The sequence below is a fragment of the Gymnogyps californianus genome, chromosome 2 (assembly GCF_018139145.2).
Source record: "Gymnogyps californianus isolate 813 chromosome 2, ASM1813914v2, whole genome shotgun sequence".
Taxonomy (NCBI): domain Eukaryota; kingdom Metazoa; phylum Chordata; class Aves; order Accipitriformes; family Cathartidae; genus Gymnogyps; species Gymnogyps californianus.
This window is the reverse complement of record NC_059472.1, coordinates 121,097,691-121,115,523: the sequence shown is the minus strand read 5'-3', so window position 1 is coordinate 121,115,523 and position 17,833 is coordinate 121,097,691. Positions and strand designations below refer to the sequence as shown.

General features: G+C 42.0%; 1 protein-coding gene across 3 annotated transcripts in view; it reads left to right on the top strand.

Moving 5' to 3' along the window:
* NOD1 (nucleotide binding oligomerization domain containing 1) overlaps positions 1–17,628 on the top strand; it is a 28,287-nt gene extending 10,659 nt beyond the window's left edge. The window contains exons 4-12 of one of the 3 annotated variants that reach the window (XM_050892246.1): positions 1,059–2,862; positions 5,460–5,543; positions 6,603–6,686; positions 8,250–8,333; positions 10,408–10,491; positions 12,612–12,695; positions 13,322–13,405; positions 15,473–15,556; positions 16,979–17,628. In XM_050892246.1, the coding sequence (XP_050748203.1) occupies positions 1,059–2,862; positions 5,460–5,543; positions 6,603–6,686; positions 8,250–8,333; positions 10,408–10,491; positions 12,612–12,695; positions 13,322–13,405; positions 15,473–15,556; positions 16,979–17,051 (2,465 nt within the window). In that variant the 3' untranslated portion in view covers positions 17,052–17,628. The other 2 variants (XM_050892247.1, XM_050892248.1) reach the window with 2 other exon arrangements.
* The last annotated feature ends 205 nt before the right edge of the window (positions 17,629–17,833 follow it).

Below are 17,833 nucleotides of genomic sequence, written 5' to 3'. Positions count from 1 at the left end.
GTTGATATATTACATCTGTTTTGCTGAAGTCAAGCTCTTTCTGCGTTTGTTTGTGGATGTGTAGCATAATGGCATAACCACCTTGTGCCAGCTGTAGTATTTTCTAGGCCTCTACTACAATTTATTAGCAACACTGTCATGTTTTGGCAATGGAATAGCCAGTATTTCATGAGAAGGCCAGTCAAGCAATGAGGCAGGTTGCCCAGAGAGGCTGTGCAGTCTCCATACTTGGAGGTTTTCAAGATCCAACTAGATGAAGCCCTGAGTAACCTCGTCTGATCTCATAAATGACCCTGTTCTGAGCAGGAGGTAAGACTAGAGACCTTCTGCAGTCCTTTCCAACCTGAATTATTCTGTGATCCTAAATGATGAGTTATACCAAAAGTCAGAGTTAAAGTATTGCAGAAATAATTTTTTTTCATCCTGAGAGGTTTTTTCATACTATATAAATACAAGAATTACTTTGCTCCCATCTGAAGTGAAGTTTCTGTTGCAATAAAAACACAAGCCAACGTTGCACAATAACTGAGACTCTCTTTTTTTTTCATCTTAAAAAAATCTTTTGAGGTGCCTGGCACCCGATTTCTAAAACACATGCCTTCTATTTACAATAATAAAAATTAACAAACAAGTTAGGAAAGAATAACCACCTACCTGATAGAAATCGCAGGTAGAATATAAATATAGTGAAAAGGCAGATGCCAAAACTAATCAGTGACCAACAACCCCAACAAGCCTTTGCAGAGAGTAAAACAGCCTTTAACAAAGGGTCAGGGGCTTGGCTTTGAGTCTCAGCTGAAAGATAGCAGCCCCTTAAAGCAATGCAGTGTCAGTACTGGCTTTCAGGAAATGGTGGCTCACACATTACCTTTCATTAGCATCTGATTTCCCAAGAGAGTGATGATGGCAGCACAAATAGAAGTAATCTGCCAAAGAACCAATTTTATGTTAGAATTACTTTTGCTTATTACCCCCTCTCAGTTCCCAAAGAGGTGGATCATTGTATACATAGGCTTTTTATTAATAGTCTTTTTAATAATAGTTCAATGTCTTTTTAGTTAGCAGGTATTGCCAGAAACTCAGATATGAACTGGGTCGGGACTCCAAGTTTGTTATGTCATACGCTCAGAGGGAAGAGATGCTGCTTGAAGAAATCTACTCTAACAGTGTTATGGAGCTGGTCGGTTTTACCAATGAGAGTCTAGGCGAAGTGTGTCAATTAGAAGCCCTTTTTGATGATGCAGTTGGGCTAATTAATGAAGATGGAGAGACTATTTATGTCTTTGGTGACGCAGGAATTGGAAAATCCATCTTGCTGCAAAAGATACAAAGCCTTTGGGCCAGAAAAGAATTGGACATAGGGGCCAAATTTTTCTTCCGTTTCCGATGTAGGATGTTTAGTTGCTTTAAGGAAGATGAAGCCATATGTTTGAAAGACCTACTCTTCAAATACAATTGCTACCCAGACCAGGACCCCACAGAGGTGTTCCATCACATCGTGCAATTCCCTCATACAGTTCTTTTCACATTTGATGGCTTTGATGAGATCTATTCCAACTTTGATCTCAGTAGTGTGCCCGAGATGTGTTCACCCAATGAACCCATCCACCCCCTGGTGCTGCTGATAAGCCTTCTCAAAGGAAAGCTTCTTAAGGGATCCAAGAAAATTCTTACTGCGAGGACAGGAACTGAGATCCAAAGAAACATCATTAGAAAGAAAGTGTTGCTCCGTGGTTTCTCCAGCAATAACCTGAAGGAATACACTGCTACGTTTTTCAAAGATGAGGGGCAACGAACACTGGTATTGAACCAGTTGGAAGCTAACCCCAATCTCTGCAGTTTGTGTTCAGTGCCTTTATTTTGTTGGATTATCTTTAAATGCTATGAACACTTCCATTCCATGTTTGACAGCCATGAGCTTCCAGACTGTTCTGTTACATTGACGGATGTATTTTTGCTCATGATTGAAGTCCATCTGAACCGATCTCTGAAGACAAATTTGCTGAAGAACAACACCAGGAGCCAAGCAGAGATGTTCAAATCAAGAAAGGAAACTCTTCTAGCTTTGGGTAAAATGGCATACAAAGGGATGGAGAACTCTTTCTTTATCTTTGAGCAGGAGGAGGTCTCATCAGTGAACATCTCTGAAGGAGATTTGCAATTGGGCTTTCTCAGGACAGTTAAAGGTTACAGTGGCTGTGACAATCAGTCCACTTACGAATTCTTGCATGTAACCCTTCAGTCTTTTTTCACAGCTTTGTTCCTGGTTATTGAAGAGAAAGTGAGTGCCAAGGAGTTACTTCAGTTTTTCAATGAATGTTCTTCCACTGAGACTGCCCAGCCTACTTGCCTTCGTATTCCTTGGTTGAAGAAGCAACTAGCAGGGGAGGATCCTTTCCGAAATAATGAACACTTTCATTTTACCAACTTGTTTCTTTGTGGCCTGCTTTCTAGATCCAAGCAGAAGCTCTTCAGACATTTAGTTTTGCCTGCAGTCATTAAGAGGAAGAGAAAGACACTCATCACATACCTTGGGGAGAGCATGAAATCCCACCTGAAAGGCGTCACTCGGTCCACGCTTCCAAACTACAGTCAGATCCAGGTCCAGCCAAACTTTGTTTGGATGCTGAGGTGCCTTTACGAGACTCAGAGCGAGAAAGTGGGGAAGTTGGCTGCCAAACGCATGCACGCCAATTACATCAAGCTCACATACTGCAATGCCTACTCTGCTGACTGCAGTGCTCTTTCCTTTGTTGTGCATCACTTTCAAAAGCGCCTGGCTCTGGATTTGGACAACAACAACATCAATGACTATGGAGTAAAACAGCTGCTACCTTGTTTCAGCAAGCTTGCAGTGATCAGGTAGGAGTCTGTGCAAGCAGGTCCTTGCTTATCCTTGGTCTATTCCACAAACTGCTGGGCTGGAGGAATTGATCTCGAAAGTGGAGAAAGGTGAGGATTCTTCCTGCTGCTGGAAATTAAAGTTTCAGATCTTCCGAAATCTTTGTTCAGCCAGTGTCGTGGTTTAATGCCAGCTGACAACTAAGCACCATGCAGCTGCTCGCTCACTCCCCCACCCAGTGGGACGGGGGAGAGAATCAGAAAAAAAAAACCCCAAACTTGTGGGTTGAGATAAAGACAGTTTAATAGGACAGAAAGGAAGAAAATAATAATAATGATAATAATAATAAAATGACAATAATAATACTAAAAGAATTAGAATATACAAAACAAGTGATGCACAATGCATTTGCTCACCACTTGCTGACCAATGCCCAGTTAGTTCCTGAGCAGTGATCCGCCCCTCCTGACCAGCTCCCCCCAGTTTATATACTGGGCATGATGTCATATGGCATGGAATATTCCTCTGGCCAGTTTGGGTCAGCTGTCCCAGCTGTGCCCCCTCCCAACTTCTTGTGCCCCTCCGGCCTTTGTGCTGGCTGGGCATGAGAAGCTGAAAAATCCTTGACTTAGTATAAACACTACTTAGCAACAGCTAAAAACATCAGTGTGTTATCAACATTATTCTCATACTAAATCCAAAACATAACACTATTCCAGCTACTAGGAAGAAAATTAACTCTATCCCAGCTGAAACCGGGACAGCCAGTCACAGGAGCAGGGACAAGGTGAATTTGGAAACCCAAATGGAAGGGGTGATAAGAAGTCCTTAGAAGCCAGGACTGTTAAACCTGTAGGTTTAGTTAGCTCCATCTCAAATTGTTTTGTCTCAGAAGAGGATTTTTATGGGAGAAGGTGCTTAAGGGAAAAGAAAGGAAACAGAATTGCTTCCTCCACTATCTGAAGATTGCCTGAGCCTATCTCTGCCCTTGGTCATATGGGGTAAGAGAGGATCTACTGTTCACAATAACCCTTGATCAAAAGCTGTGAATTTCTTCCTTTTGTGTCCTGCCAAGAAGTCTCGCTTTCGCAGAACAAAAGCTAACGTGTACTCCATGAAAGGATGTACTTGAAGTCTTTAGATGTGGTGCTTCCCTGAGGTGATGTGGAGGGAGGACTAACTCAACTTCTAACATCACAAGCCAGATTGTACCATCTCCACTCCATTGAGGTTGTGCCATGTAGCTATACCTTATTTGTCCAAACATTTAGGTGCAGAAAACCAGGAACTTCAAATATATCTTTTTTTAAAGCTCCTTCAGCCTCATGAGATTTTTTTTTTTTATAAATGAATTTATTCCTCCTGGTTGGCTGTGCTCTGCCTTGTTTTCCTCTAGGACTAAATCAAAGCAAGTGACATTTGTTTTTTCCAGTTAGTTGCAAATCAACTGACCTCCCAAGAGAAAGCAATAAGGAAACTTGGGGGAAAATGCATAAGTATGTAAGACAAAACAAAGAAGAAAAGGACAGTCTTTCATTCTTTGTCTCTATCATATGATTATGCCATACACAGTGTCATCTTAACACCATCCCCAGCACCAAACCAGTCTGTTAGGTTGCCTTTTTGTCTTTATGGCTCTTCTGATGTTAGGACTTTCATTTCTAATGACCAGTTTCTGCAGGTCAGGAAATGTTGTTTCTAACAGCTTAACCGTCCCTTTCAAAGAAGCAGACTGTTCTGATCTGTAGAAATTGGCTCTGATTTCTCCTATGTGCTAGTGCGTTCCAAAGTGAGCAAGTTACTAACTAGCAAGAGCCAGGGGAGGCTGTTGGTGATAAGGGACTCAGCTTCTGAGTTTGTGTAGAAATTAAAGCTGGTCAAAATGTTTTCACGGGGACAGCTTTACCCAGAAATGTGATTCATCAGAATTGGAATGCTTCACAGGAACCTGTCCCATTTAGGCAAGGTGAAAAAGCTTGAGAAGTTTAAAAAAAAAAAAAAAACCAAACCAAAAAAACACCAAACAACTGTGAAAAGAAGTATTTTTATTCTGTGAATGACTGACAATATTGTCCCAACTAAACACGAAACAAATCAAAATTAGAAACATCTAGTACACACATGGGACTGCAGTTCTATTTCCTGGTCAGGGCTTTTCACAACCTTTATTCAGTGAAGCCTGAATGTGTTGTGACTTTCAAGATGCCTGGCTTTCACTAGGTACTCAGAGAGAAGGTTGCAAGAAGAGTAGTTTGGAAAGCTTGCTTTTGCTAGGGAGTCAAGCAGAATTTCTTCCTGCAATCACAGTAGGCACGGGAGGAGGATGAGGTGTTTGTCTCTGGTTTCTGACTTACTACATTTAATTGTTTTCAGTTCTATTGACAGCTTCCAGAGCATTACCTTGGAGATGTGGGGCTTTTTGTTTTCTGTTTGTTTTTGAAGTGAGCCATATGAAACTGAGCTCACATTTCCCTTAACAGCTTTTAATATGAGGCATAAGGACCTGTTAAAATATCAGAGGAAAATGCGTAGACCTCCAGTCATTCATTAACTCATGGGTGATGAACGCTTGTAATCTGTATTGATTCAAACTTTCTTTTCATTCCCTTCATTCCAGGCTCAGTGTAAATCAGGTCACAGATCATGGAGTAAGGATCTTGTATGAAGAACTCTCCAAGTACCAAATTGTGACTTTCTTGGGGTATGTACCTATTGTGAGCAAAACACTAGATATTGATACTAGAAAATAAAACTGCAATGCTGACAGTACTGACACTGCAAAGGTGGGGTGCAAACCACAGTTACCTCCTCATTTACTGACCGTAAGCAAAGCAGCATTTTGTGTCAGAAATTATTCAGCTGCCGTCCTGTAACAGTTCATTGGGAAAAGGACCACAGCTTCCTGTCCCATTGCACTGCCTCACAGGGTGGCCTCCAGTGACATCAACCTCTTCTATAATACAGTGCGGACCGCTGTCACGTTACTGAACTGTGTGGGCATGCTAGTTTTATACCTAAAGCCTTCTGCTAGCTGTTGGGGGGGGAGAGAGCGTGAGCAAGAGAGTGTGCGCTTTATAGCTAGAGCCTCCTGTTTTCTGTGCTGTAAACTGATCTATTTCAACTATGCAAAGCAGATACAGCTTGGTAGAGACTAGTATCAGAAACATACATTGTCAAGTGTTATGTTCATGGTACCAATTTCTTCAAGACTTTAATAAGTTCTTAATCAAGTTGAAGCTGGAAGGCATGTTAGCTCTGACCTCCTGCTCTTTGTTAAGTAGCCACATAAAAATGACTTTGAGAAGTGAACATGAATACCAAGAATCGCCTCCTTCCTCCAGTGCTCTAATATAAGTACATCTGCTCAGGTATCTGATCTTCAGTAATATTTGCAAGGGGATTTTATGACTTTTAAAAGACCAAAAATATGTTCTTCTGGTGTTTTCTCTTCTGACTTCTGGCAATATTATTTCTGTACTAACACAGGAATAAAGGGAAGCTTTGTTTGCTTGGGAAGACCATTTATTAAAAAAATTATATAAATATTTTCCCATGATTTACAGTCTGGTCTCCTTGTATTTTATATCTAGCCCTTCACAGTATGAATTGTATATCAAAACAGAAATACGAGCAACTGTGAATGTGTACAAAGCCATACAAAAAAGATAGATGCTGTGTATGCATTATAAAACATTCAGGTTGTAAATATTAAAGTAACAGCAGGAATAACCTATTTTTACCAATATGATTTTTCTTTAAGCTTATACAACAATCAAATCACTGATGTTGGAGCCAAATATGTTGCAAAACTAATTGAAGAGTGTTCAAGCCTTGAATACGTTAAGTATGTTGGATTTTTTTTTCTTCCTTTCTACTGTATCCTAATTAAGGTAAAGCAACTTGAAATGGGAGGGAGAGTGGAAAAAAGATGAAAATTATGTTTCAAATAAAATATAACTTAGGTTGCAGTTGTATATTCTTTTACAGTAGTCTAGCAGTGAATGGCAGCAGGTGAAACTCTTGAATCCATAGTCTTTACTGGAATATAGTAGTAAGCAAAAGGAGAGCGTGAGACCTGTTCTTTACCTAAATCCAGTCAGGAGCACCTGACTGAGGCCTAAGTGGTGTGTGAACCTTGCTGCCCCTTGCAATGGCGAATTCACTTGGATTTAGTACCAAGCTTCTTTATATCTCGCCTTTTACTGGCCATTGGAGTCAGGCTGTGCTGGTGTCATACCTCAACTCTGGAATTCCTCAAATTCACTTGGTGAGTTGTTCCCTTTAATTCCTGGAACTTCCCCAGATAAGAGTGTCTGGCCATGCACAACACTGGTTTGACATAAAGGTAGATCATTAACAAATGGATTAATTGTGACCATAGCAGAAAATAGAGGTAACTACAGCAATGTCAGCTGTTGGTATGAGTGTAGCAACTGGCAGCCAGGGACTCTTGGGTTCTAGTCCTTGTTCTACCACTAACTTGTTTGGAAGCCCCACACTAGCCACATCCTTCCCAATGAAATATTTGTGGAGTTTTGAAACCCAAGAGCACTTTGGTTCTTTCACTGCTTTGACACAGTGCTTTGCTTATTTAATCTAACTTTCACAAAAAAGCCTGTTGGAAGATGGTTACTTTCAGGCTGCATAGTAACCCCAGAGATTATTTTGAGATAGAGTGCATATTCATGTGCCTGAAGTCAGTCAAACAAGCCAGTTTTACTTCATCTGAATGTAGTGAGTTGAGGGCTTTTGGGTTTTGGTTTGTTCTTTACATCAATGTATATGCAATTGAGACTTCTCTCTTCCTTGAACTCCAGCTGTTTGATATCCCCACATAGGCCAAAAAAAGAAAAGGTCTTCTGTAGATGGCAGCCAGAGACACTCACTGCTGCACTGACCTATGCCACTGCCTATAGCCTATGCTCAGAACAGAAAGACTTGAAATTATTACAATCTGTGCTTATCAGCTGCAGTCTCTTCTGGAGCCACACAATCAAGAAACACTCTGTTCCCTGTGGCGTCATGAAACATGCTGCATGTAATTCATGTACTCTGTAGCAACTGCTAATATTATAAACTATATTAAAAACTAGGCAGGGGTCCTTGTCTTGAGGATCAGTTCCTAAAGCTCATTTCTGACATACGGAGCACCAAACCCAAGACTCTACAGTGATACTTCTGATTTGGAGGGCTGACATGCAAAACATGTGAAAGACAACATAAAATGATGTCTTTTAATCAAAGGTCAAATGCCTGCAGCGTTTTTTTACTCTAGGTTAATCTTTGATAACTGTAGCTAGCCTCCAGAGTTATTAGCCTTAAATACTTGTATTGCTTTCTGAGCTGCTGTTCTAATAGCTGTACAGTTGTAAGTGATGTACCTCAGCAATTCATGTATTTTGTGCAGAATAGGAGCAAACAAAATAACTAGCGAAGGAGGGAAGTGCCTTGCCCAGGCCATCCAGAAGAGCAAGACAATGTTTGAAATTGGGTAAGTTCAGTGCTAAGGAGCAGAGCTCGGGGCTTGATCTTGGCAAGGCATCTGTAAATCCCTTAGAATTCCTTCTTTCATTCTTACCTTCTCTCCTCCTGCTATTCCCCCCCCCCCCCGGAGCATTAGAACAAACCGGTGCAGAAGCATAGCCATATTTTCCACTTAGAGGGAAAAGGAGGGTTGCTTTATTGTTCTCCAGTTCACACAATATTTGTTTTGGGTTTTGTTTTTTTGTTTTTTTCCCCTGTTCTGACAGAACCTTAAAGGAGGGACAAACTAGCAAGAGGACAGTGTATAAAGATAGCCACTTTCCCTATGGCAACACAGCTGTTCTAGAGATATTTGGTCATTTTTAAGTCTGGGTGGTTTTATGACTATTGACAATGTACCTAGTTATTGAGTGTCATTGTTATAATTGTCAAACCTTCTGCATCAAGTCCTGATAAAGTTGCGAGCTGGGAGAATAAAAAGGAATTCCCATCATCCTTCCCTCTAGTCTGTCCCTGACTGGAGGGTCTGCTATTATTGGAGAGAGGTCTGAATGTACTCCGAACCTTTAGTCCCTGTCCTCTTTCTCAGGAGAGGTGCTAGACTTGAGGGTTTAAGGTGGTGGGTTTTTGTTTTTTTTTTTCTCCCTGCTCTGGCAAATCCCAGTTTCTCTTTCCACTCTACAGGAGAACATTTTTCTCAGAATCTAATACTCAAATACATGGAATTAAAACCTCTGTTTGGCCATTCTGAATATCACAATAACCCTTAAATAGGAAAATCAGATTTGAACAATCAGATTTTTGGCCTTTAATTTTGTTGTTCTACAACATTTCACAAGTACAGTCAACAGCATGCACACTTCCATTGTCATATAGCTGGGTCTTGCTGCAATTTTAGTGAAGGATTCCTGTTTTCTCATGTGGAGGAAATAATCACTCCAAATGGATTTAGGATAGCTTGGACAGAAATATTTAAACAGATATATTCAGCATTTACATAACAAACTGCACTGGGTCTGAAGGACAAGGAAGTTCTGGGGAACTTACTGGAAGTGGATGTGTTTAGATACCACAAAGCTCAATTGATTTTAAAAGAGCTGCCAACTAATTACCCATCAAGCTGAGTGTGGCTCTGAGTCATCAAACCATGATCCCTGTAAAAAAAACCTTATACCTCAGCAGAGGCGCTTTCAAACCTCATAATATAGGGTGAATTTTGAAAGTGGTTGGTCTGCATGGAAAAGATTTGACCAGATACTGCTATTAAATGTTGATCAAATCTCTGTAGCTTTTACCACGTTACCTTCTCTTAACCCTTTATCTTACCAAGGGTTGTTTTGCCATTGGCAATACTATTCCCTACAAATGTGTGGAAGAGCCCAGGGTCATACTGTCCCTGTGAGATGTTGATCTTTCTCTTGGCAGCTGGCGAGAGAGGAGATATACCACTTGGGTATAACGCTGAAGGAACTGTAACCATTTTGCCAGACTGTTCTGAAGGAGAGGGGGAGCTTGTAGAGCAGTTAACTTCAGAAAGTCACCCATTTGGCTGTGGGTCCTCGTGCAGTTGTGCATCTGGGGAGTCTTTCCCAAGACCTGTACTTTCCACTGTGTTAAGGCCAGTCTGTGCCCAACAGGTAACAGGAAAACCGCAGCAGGGGTATGGGGAGGAAATGCTGAGCAGGGAAATGATAGGATTTAGGACTTGGTGTATTTCTCACGGCAGCTCACTGTACAGGACCGCAAGACTCCTTTACCCCATGAGGGTACACGGCTGCAGAGGGTTTGCCCAGTGCAGCAAGGTGATCCCAAAAGCACTCCTGCTGCAGCAGGCTGTCTCCTAGAGCCGCTTCGATGCTGTGGCCTTAGGGTACTGGTGAGTCAGCAGAGGCTGGTGGTGTGGTCTGCAGGGAGTGCAACATGGCTGGCTCAGCGGGGAGGGTACCTGCCAGGTTTCTCACAAGCCTGAAAGACTGTGAAGTGATGGGGGGGGATGGGAGGGTAGAGAAAAAGGGAGAACGCAATGCCAAGGGGCAGTAGGGCAGCACACCTAATATGTCCTGGTTTCCTCTCTTCACCAGGATGTGGGGTAATCAAGTTGGAGACGAAGGAGCAAAGGCATTTGCAGAAGCCCTGAGGAACCACCCCACGTTAACAAACGTGAGGTAAAACACCGGCGGAGCCAGGCAGCTCAGTGTAGTGCTGGCTTTCCCCTTGTGCTTTGAAGCGATGGCTCTTCCCGCCAAGCGTTAGCTTGGAACACCATCTGGTATTGTAGTCTTCGCTGTGTAACCAACAAGCTCCTGGTGCAAGCAAGAGGCCAGATTGAACCAAAAAGCCCTGTGCAGCCATTAAGCAAGTTAAAAATACTGCAGGGCTGGCATCGTTTCCTCTGTCTGCACCTCCTCCTCTCATGCTGCACAGAGTTACTGGCATTTGTGAAAGCACATGGTCAGCGGGTGCCATTTTGATCTGGGAGCATTAGCAGAACAATGCACCAGCTGTCACAGAATCAGGCTCCCAGTGTTAACAGTTTCTGTTGCAAAGGTACAGCAGCTTTTACCAAAGTAATTTTTAGGCGATAAACTGTTTGGGTAGGGACTGGGACATTCTTAAATTCAGGCTCATCCCGTACTCCAGTGGAGCTACGACACCACGCATTCAGTGCTAATGAGATGTAGTTCTCACTGGAGTTCAGTGGTTCATCTCAAACTAGCCTTCTGGAAGCCCTAGTATGGGTGAAGTTGGTAGCACAGCACAGGGAGAAGCCAGCAGTGTAAAACAGCCTATCCCCTGCCAGACTGTCAAATGCTGGCTAGGGATTTAAAGATGCGTATTGTGGCAGCTGCTGCTGTTTTGGAGTCCGTCCACACAGCTGGAGCACTGGATTCGTGGTGATCCTTTCGATTTGTCTCCTAGTTCCACTGGCCTCCGTGGTGAGGGAGCAGACAAGGCTCCTTGGTTTCCCCACAAGGTGGCACATGGCACTAGTTTCTTTAGAAATACAGTACTCGGGGAGTTTGGGGATCTCTGGAGAGCTTATTGCTGCCACTTCAGATCCAGGGATTTCAGAGCTGGTGCCTTGTCCTCCTTTCTGCGAGCGAATAGCCGGGCTTAAAAATTAAAAGCTGAACAGGTGCAGTGACCTAGATATACTTAAACTTAAAAGCTGTCTGAAATAGCCATCTTCCCATAATTGCAGAATCCATCCAGACACATCAGACTTGAAAGAAAACATTTTGACCCTGAATCAGAGCTGAGGGCTTCTCAGACAGGAACAAATATGCTGATGAATGTGTTTGCAAAAATAAGGAGGAGTAACTGTGCTGGCTAGAGCTAGGTTTTGCTGGCACCTGTGCAGGGTGAATCTTCTGCTCTGCAGTGTACTTGCACTTGGGTTCATTTCTTCCACTGGTTAATCTTGCTTCATGATATGAATTCATAGTTAGCACCAGTGGTAGCTTTATGCGAAGATTAAGGGAAGATAGTCCCTACCACATCAGTTTACTTCAGCATATTTTCCATTTTTAGGCCCAGTCATGATGGACTGAGAATATCTAGTTTCAGCTGAAGCTAGGAGGGACTCGTGCTAACACACATTTGTGCCATTGCCCTACTTGATGCCCCTTTCTACCTTTTTTTGAGATCTTGCATTTTTTTCAGGCTCTGGCCTGGCTTTTGAGGGGGAGATGCTTTTTGAACTCTCAAAGTCTGGAGCATAACTTTAACTGGATGATTTTGCCAATGTCTATTCAAAGAATGAAGGGCAGACTAAGAAATGTTTGTGGTTTGTAATGGAAAGCATGCATTTACAAGCTCATCTCTCCATACGCAACAGAAGGTGGTGTGTTTGGAAGAAGAATGAGGTATTCAGGCGTCTGAAGGACTTAAAGGACAAAGTGCCCGGTTTGTACAGGGACTTGGGATGACAAATGCATGTAAAAACCTGTGTACTGCTAAGCACAACTCTTTGTCCTCGTTAAAAGCCTTGACTCTCAAAATCACTGGGTGCAACTCTGCTGTCAGTCCCAAGAGTACAACTCGCTGATGGCAAACCTTATGGCCTGTATGATAGACCTGCACTCAGGCTGCAGCCTGTGAACTGTTCTCACTTGTAAAAGTCATAAGGACTTACTGGATTGCAAAGTATGTGAGCCTTTGAAACACCCAAATGCTGAACTGTACAACTGGGAAACAGATCATCCAGGATGTTCACTAGTATTTGGCAGTGGAAGGGCCAAGTGCTGCTGGCTGTTTCTTACACATTTGTATCTTTACTTCACAGTCTCGCATTCAATGGCATCACAACAGAGGGAGGCAAAAGTATTGCTGAAGCTATGCAACACAACAACTCCGTGAAAATATTCTGGTAATTGACAGTGTGATCTATTTCTCCTCTTCTTTCTCCAGAGAAAGCTGCAGCCTGATTTTATTTCCTCCAATCCCATTGCCTCCTCCTACTCTCCCCTCCTCCTTCTCTCCCTCCCCTCATCTCCTATGCTTTCACTACCAGCAAGCTATAAAATATATCCCTTTGGAAGAATGTGGAGATGAGTAATGGATCAGCAGCACGTGTCCTTTAGGACACATTCCAATGTCCCAATGTCATGCTTTGCTCTGCTCCCTCCATCTTGCTTTCCCCATCTTCTCTCACTTCCATCATCTGAAGTCAAGTTCTTTGTCCTCAGTTTTTGCACCTCTTCAGTGTTGTCTCTACCTTTTTCCACTACACCTCATCCACCTTTTAGACACTAAAACATCACGAGAAAGTATCATTAGAACATTGCTCTGAGAAGTAAAGATCTGATACTCTTGTCTCTTTTACCTCCAGGGCTTCTCTTCAGTATCTCTTTGTGTCCAGCCTTTAGAGATTGCTCAGGGCAGGAACAGCACATCCCCCTTTGGCTGTCTCAAGCTAAGTCACAGACAAGCTGGAAAAACAGGGGGCTGAAAAATAATGATAACATCTAAGTGAACATTTTCTCTCCCACTTAGGTTGACTAAAAACGAGCTGGATGATGAGGCAGCAATGAGTTTTGCAGAGATGCTGAAAGTCAACAAGAAACTGGTGCATTTATGGTGAGTTACATTCCACAGAGGCACAGGCTCTTTGGCAGTCACTGCATTAAAGCTTCACCTTCCAAGTCTATGTAGGTCACAGTAAGCTTTCTGCGCATGGTCTGGATGCAGCTGACTGGTTGTAGACAGTTCTAATGGAAAGTTAATAAAGCTGCTGTCTAGCATTTTGAACTTGCTTTCATACAGGGAAAAGTTTAAGCTGTTTGTGTGTCCTGGTAGCTTTTGAACTACTAATTGATTTCATCTCTCCCCTAGGGGTACAGTACTGGCCTCAAACACAAAATTTTCAAAAAAAAATACAAGCAGACAGCTAGACTAGAATAACCTTATTATGATTCTTACGATTTATCATCATACTATGAAATTAGCAAGCTCAACTCTTACTCTTCAACTAAGAACCTACATGACAGACACTTAAATACATGTCCCGTTTGCCTGATGTTTTCTTCTAGGGCTAGCACTTTCACTCATGCAAGACACTCACCTATAAGACACAAATCCCCAGGAAACCAGGGATTATTTCTAGCAATCACAAAGAGACTTGTTAAACTTCTAAGAAAACACAGCATTGGCTGTTCTAATCCAGAGGTTCACAAGAATTTGTCGATGGATGGGGTTGGGCAGATGTGGGCTGTGAAACAAATAGCCGTCTATTCATTCCAAGTGATCAAGAGAACGTAATAAATGGAGTCCCTTTACAAGCTTTACAAAGACTTTGCTAACCACACTCTAGCATTCTCTGTATTAATCCTAGTTCCCACACTTAGGAAGCGTGCTGGTTGTCAGAGGTGCCAAGTACTTGTAGCCTCTTTTGAAAGCAGTAGAAGCTGTGGTGCCCATCACCATGAAAATAAAAAGGTTAGGGAAGGGCTTGATTTCTTTGCGCACAGCTGTAGATATGCTTCACTGAGCAGTTTGGTTTGAATTCATAATAAAACTTTCCCCATCCAAAGCAGGCTTAGTAATCTAGATACGTGTCTTTACCGTGGCTCAGTGTTGTCCAAGGGTTTCTGCCAGTAGACAAATTTATATCCTACTTTGTTGGTTATACTAGTGGATACCTCCAAAAGGTAGTGAACTATATAGATAGTTGAACTTAAGGCAGAATTAAAGTGTCTTTCCAGTAGCTGAAAGAATCTACTGGATCCCTTTTCATTTTGATTCATTTACCAAGTGCAGAAAGTCTTTTAATGGGAATGCCTCCCTGCTTGCTTCCCTCCCTCCCTCCCTAAGAGATCGTTCAATTCATTCCAATTTTCAGCCTTATCCTGAATCCTATGGGATTCATGCAGCCAGTCACATGGAATGGTACAGCTATGGGGCACACCATGGTAGACTGAAAGGTAACTATTGAATTAGGCTAGGCTGATGAGTATTTTTTATACTGATGCAGATGAGGGGGCTTTGTTCATTTTTAGCTAGGGGGATGGTCTACAGTGGTTAATAAGAGTTACCTACTGCTTCATCAGTTGTGCTACTTGAGGATCTTTTGTATCATTTTTTTCCCTCAGTTCAGATGAGACATACTTTGTAACTGCTAAGGTGGCTTCACTGGGACTTGCACCTGCTCATACCAGAGTCAAATTCAATGCCTTATTTTTCAAAGATCTTGCTGGTCTGATAAACAAGACAGGAGGATTTGGCAACCTCTAGATCATAACTGCTAAAACACTAGGGCTACACAGGTTCTGTACTCAGAATTTTCTGTACATCACTTAAAAATGTGTCACAGTGCTCTTAATAAGAAAACAGAGCTAAGAGGTTAGTCTGTCTCAAAGAGTCCAAATATCACAATCCCATACCAGTAGTAAACAGTTCTTACCAGAAATTTGTCAGCTATGTAATTAAGGGGAAAAAAAAGGAAAAGACTAATACTCTGGGCTCTGTTTCTGAAAGTGCATGTGGAGCATTTGACCAGTACTGTGTACCGTCCTCACACATACAAATCACAACCGTCTTCTTGTGGCAGACGGACAGCTTTGCTCCTTGATGTTAAGCTGAGCGTAGGTTGGTATGCACTGTAAATTAGTTTGCACGTTAGTTTGACATGAAGTGCTTTGTTTTTAGGCTTATCCAGAATCGAATTACAGCCAAAGGGGTGAAGTACCTCAGCGAAGCTCTCAAGGAGAACACAGCTATTAAAGAAGTCTGGTAAAGATCCCTTCCTCAAAGGCTCACTTCGTAAACTTTCTTTCCCTTTAAAACACTTCTGGCATTACTGCTTTGCAGCCTAAAAAATTCAGAGCAAGTTTATGTGAGGCAGGGGTTGTAGTTCCAGCTGTGGGTTTCAAATAGGGAAAAAGCCTCTGTCATTGAAACACTTCCCTGTGTGTTACGAATGTCAAGCAGTTTTATTAGTTCACATCTGCCTGTACCCTTGATTCGCAGAACGTGTGTGTTTGCAGAATTGGGGCCTAAATTTATAGGCCAAGTTTTGCTTGTCCTGATTTATTTTTAAACTTCTGAACACGTTCATGCTTTTCAGGAGCTAAATCCCAACAAGCAGGAGATGGTTACATTTAATTAGCATTACTAATTTGGTTCATAGAATTTGTGCTTGGATTTTCTTTGGGCGGTGCTCCAAACACACTGAAAGTGCTAAGCTACAAGATTAACTTTCTGTAAGATTTGCTTGTTTTAGATTAGGTAGGCATCACGTAGTCACACGTGTGCGTTGTAAGGCACAAAGCCAAATGCCACATTCCTTCCCTCACCTCAGGGAGCTCACGGTTTTATGACTGCTGCTTTATTATTGAACATGAAATTTATTTTTAAATATATATATTTGTTTTAGTGAAAGGACACTGAATTCTTGCTTAGAAAGACAATGACTCACTATCTGACTAGTGGGTTCCCTGGAGATGTGGAAGAGATGCTTTTTTCAAAGACCACTGTCAGCTTTCGTCTACAGAAGAGGCATCAATTCCCAGTCGAATCATTCAGAATCTTCAGACCGAAATCTGTCTTTTGATTCTTGCCTGAATTTTCAGAGGTGTTCATTAACCCCAATAATTTCATAAGTCTAAATGGTTTAATAGATTTCAACATTTCTGAAAGCTGCGCTTACCGGGCTGCTCATTTCCAGGGGTGTAAATATCGATGTAGATTGTGTAGCCAGACTTGAAAATTTTGCTGTAAATCATTTCACATTAATAATGCCTGAGTGCTTACCAGAGTTTTCTTCCCATGTTGTCATGGAAGACACAAAATGCTCTGAAGACTATTTAAATTTCTTTAAACTAGCCCACTGCATGGTAGGACCCTTTGTCAGCTCTATGCTGCACGCTGAAATGCAAACCGCTAGGTATCCAACACCGATTTTAGTTCAGTGGAGTTTAGGTCTTAGTTCATCTTTTATTTCTGAAGAAGCAGCCTTGTTCCTCATACGTGCAGTGGGAACAGCAGTGCTGTACCCTGCCTGTCTGAGGCCGGTTCCCGGCTGCGTGCCCTTGAGAAGCGTGCAGCTCATGCGGCATTGCAAAGCTGTGATGTCTGCTCCGAAACCTTGGAAAAATAGAAGATGGGCAACAGTCACTACCTTACTTTCACATCCCTTTTATTTTTCCCCTCCAGTTTGAACGGGAACCTGATAAGCCAGGAAGAGGCCAAAGCTTTTGAACATGAAGAACGGATCATTTGCTTTTGAATGAGGACTTGCCCGTTTTGACAAGCTTCGTGTTACAAAGGTTACTCCTACCCTTGGAGTTTATAAAGGCGTAAATGTGCAGTGCTCATGGCAGGAGAGAGATACGCGATTAGCTGCCTTTTTATGAACATGCTGTGCTCCCTCAGCTCCATCTCTTACCCTGCCTATTATTCTTAATCCTTTTGGTGAGCGGGAAGTTGCCTGGGTAAATAAATAACTAAAGTTTGTATGGTGCTCTGAAGATGAAATGCAAAGTGTTAACAGACCAAATCCCCTGGCAGGTGTATGCATTTTGATAACTGAGTTTAGCTTTATTCTGTACACTGATGTAAATAATCTCTAACTTATTTATATACATAAATATACACACACATATATATGCAAGAAAGAGCGCAAGAGGCACAAACGCCACAAGCTCACAATATTATCTGCCTCATAACTGAAAACGAACATACGTAGCTTTACTGGAAACATAATCCATCTATAATAGTTGCATGGTACCAATGTTTTCAACATGAATACCTTTCTCCTGCCTGGAAATTAGGCCCTTATTTTTCCACTGACTACAGGCAGTGTTGTAGACACTTTTTTTTTTTTTTTTTTTTTGGAGAAATGGATACATCAGGCTCAGATTACTTTCAATAATCTTTTTTTTCCATATTGAAGCCAATACATTTTCTTTTCTACAACCAGAAGTCCTTACTGCCATCACTGTAAAAGCATAAAACTGGCAGTAAAACACTTTTGTGTAAAATTTCCTGAGGGCTGCATAGAAACTGCCA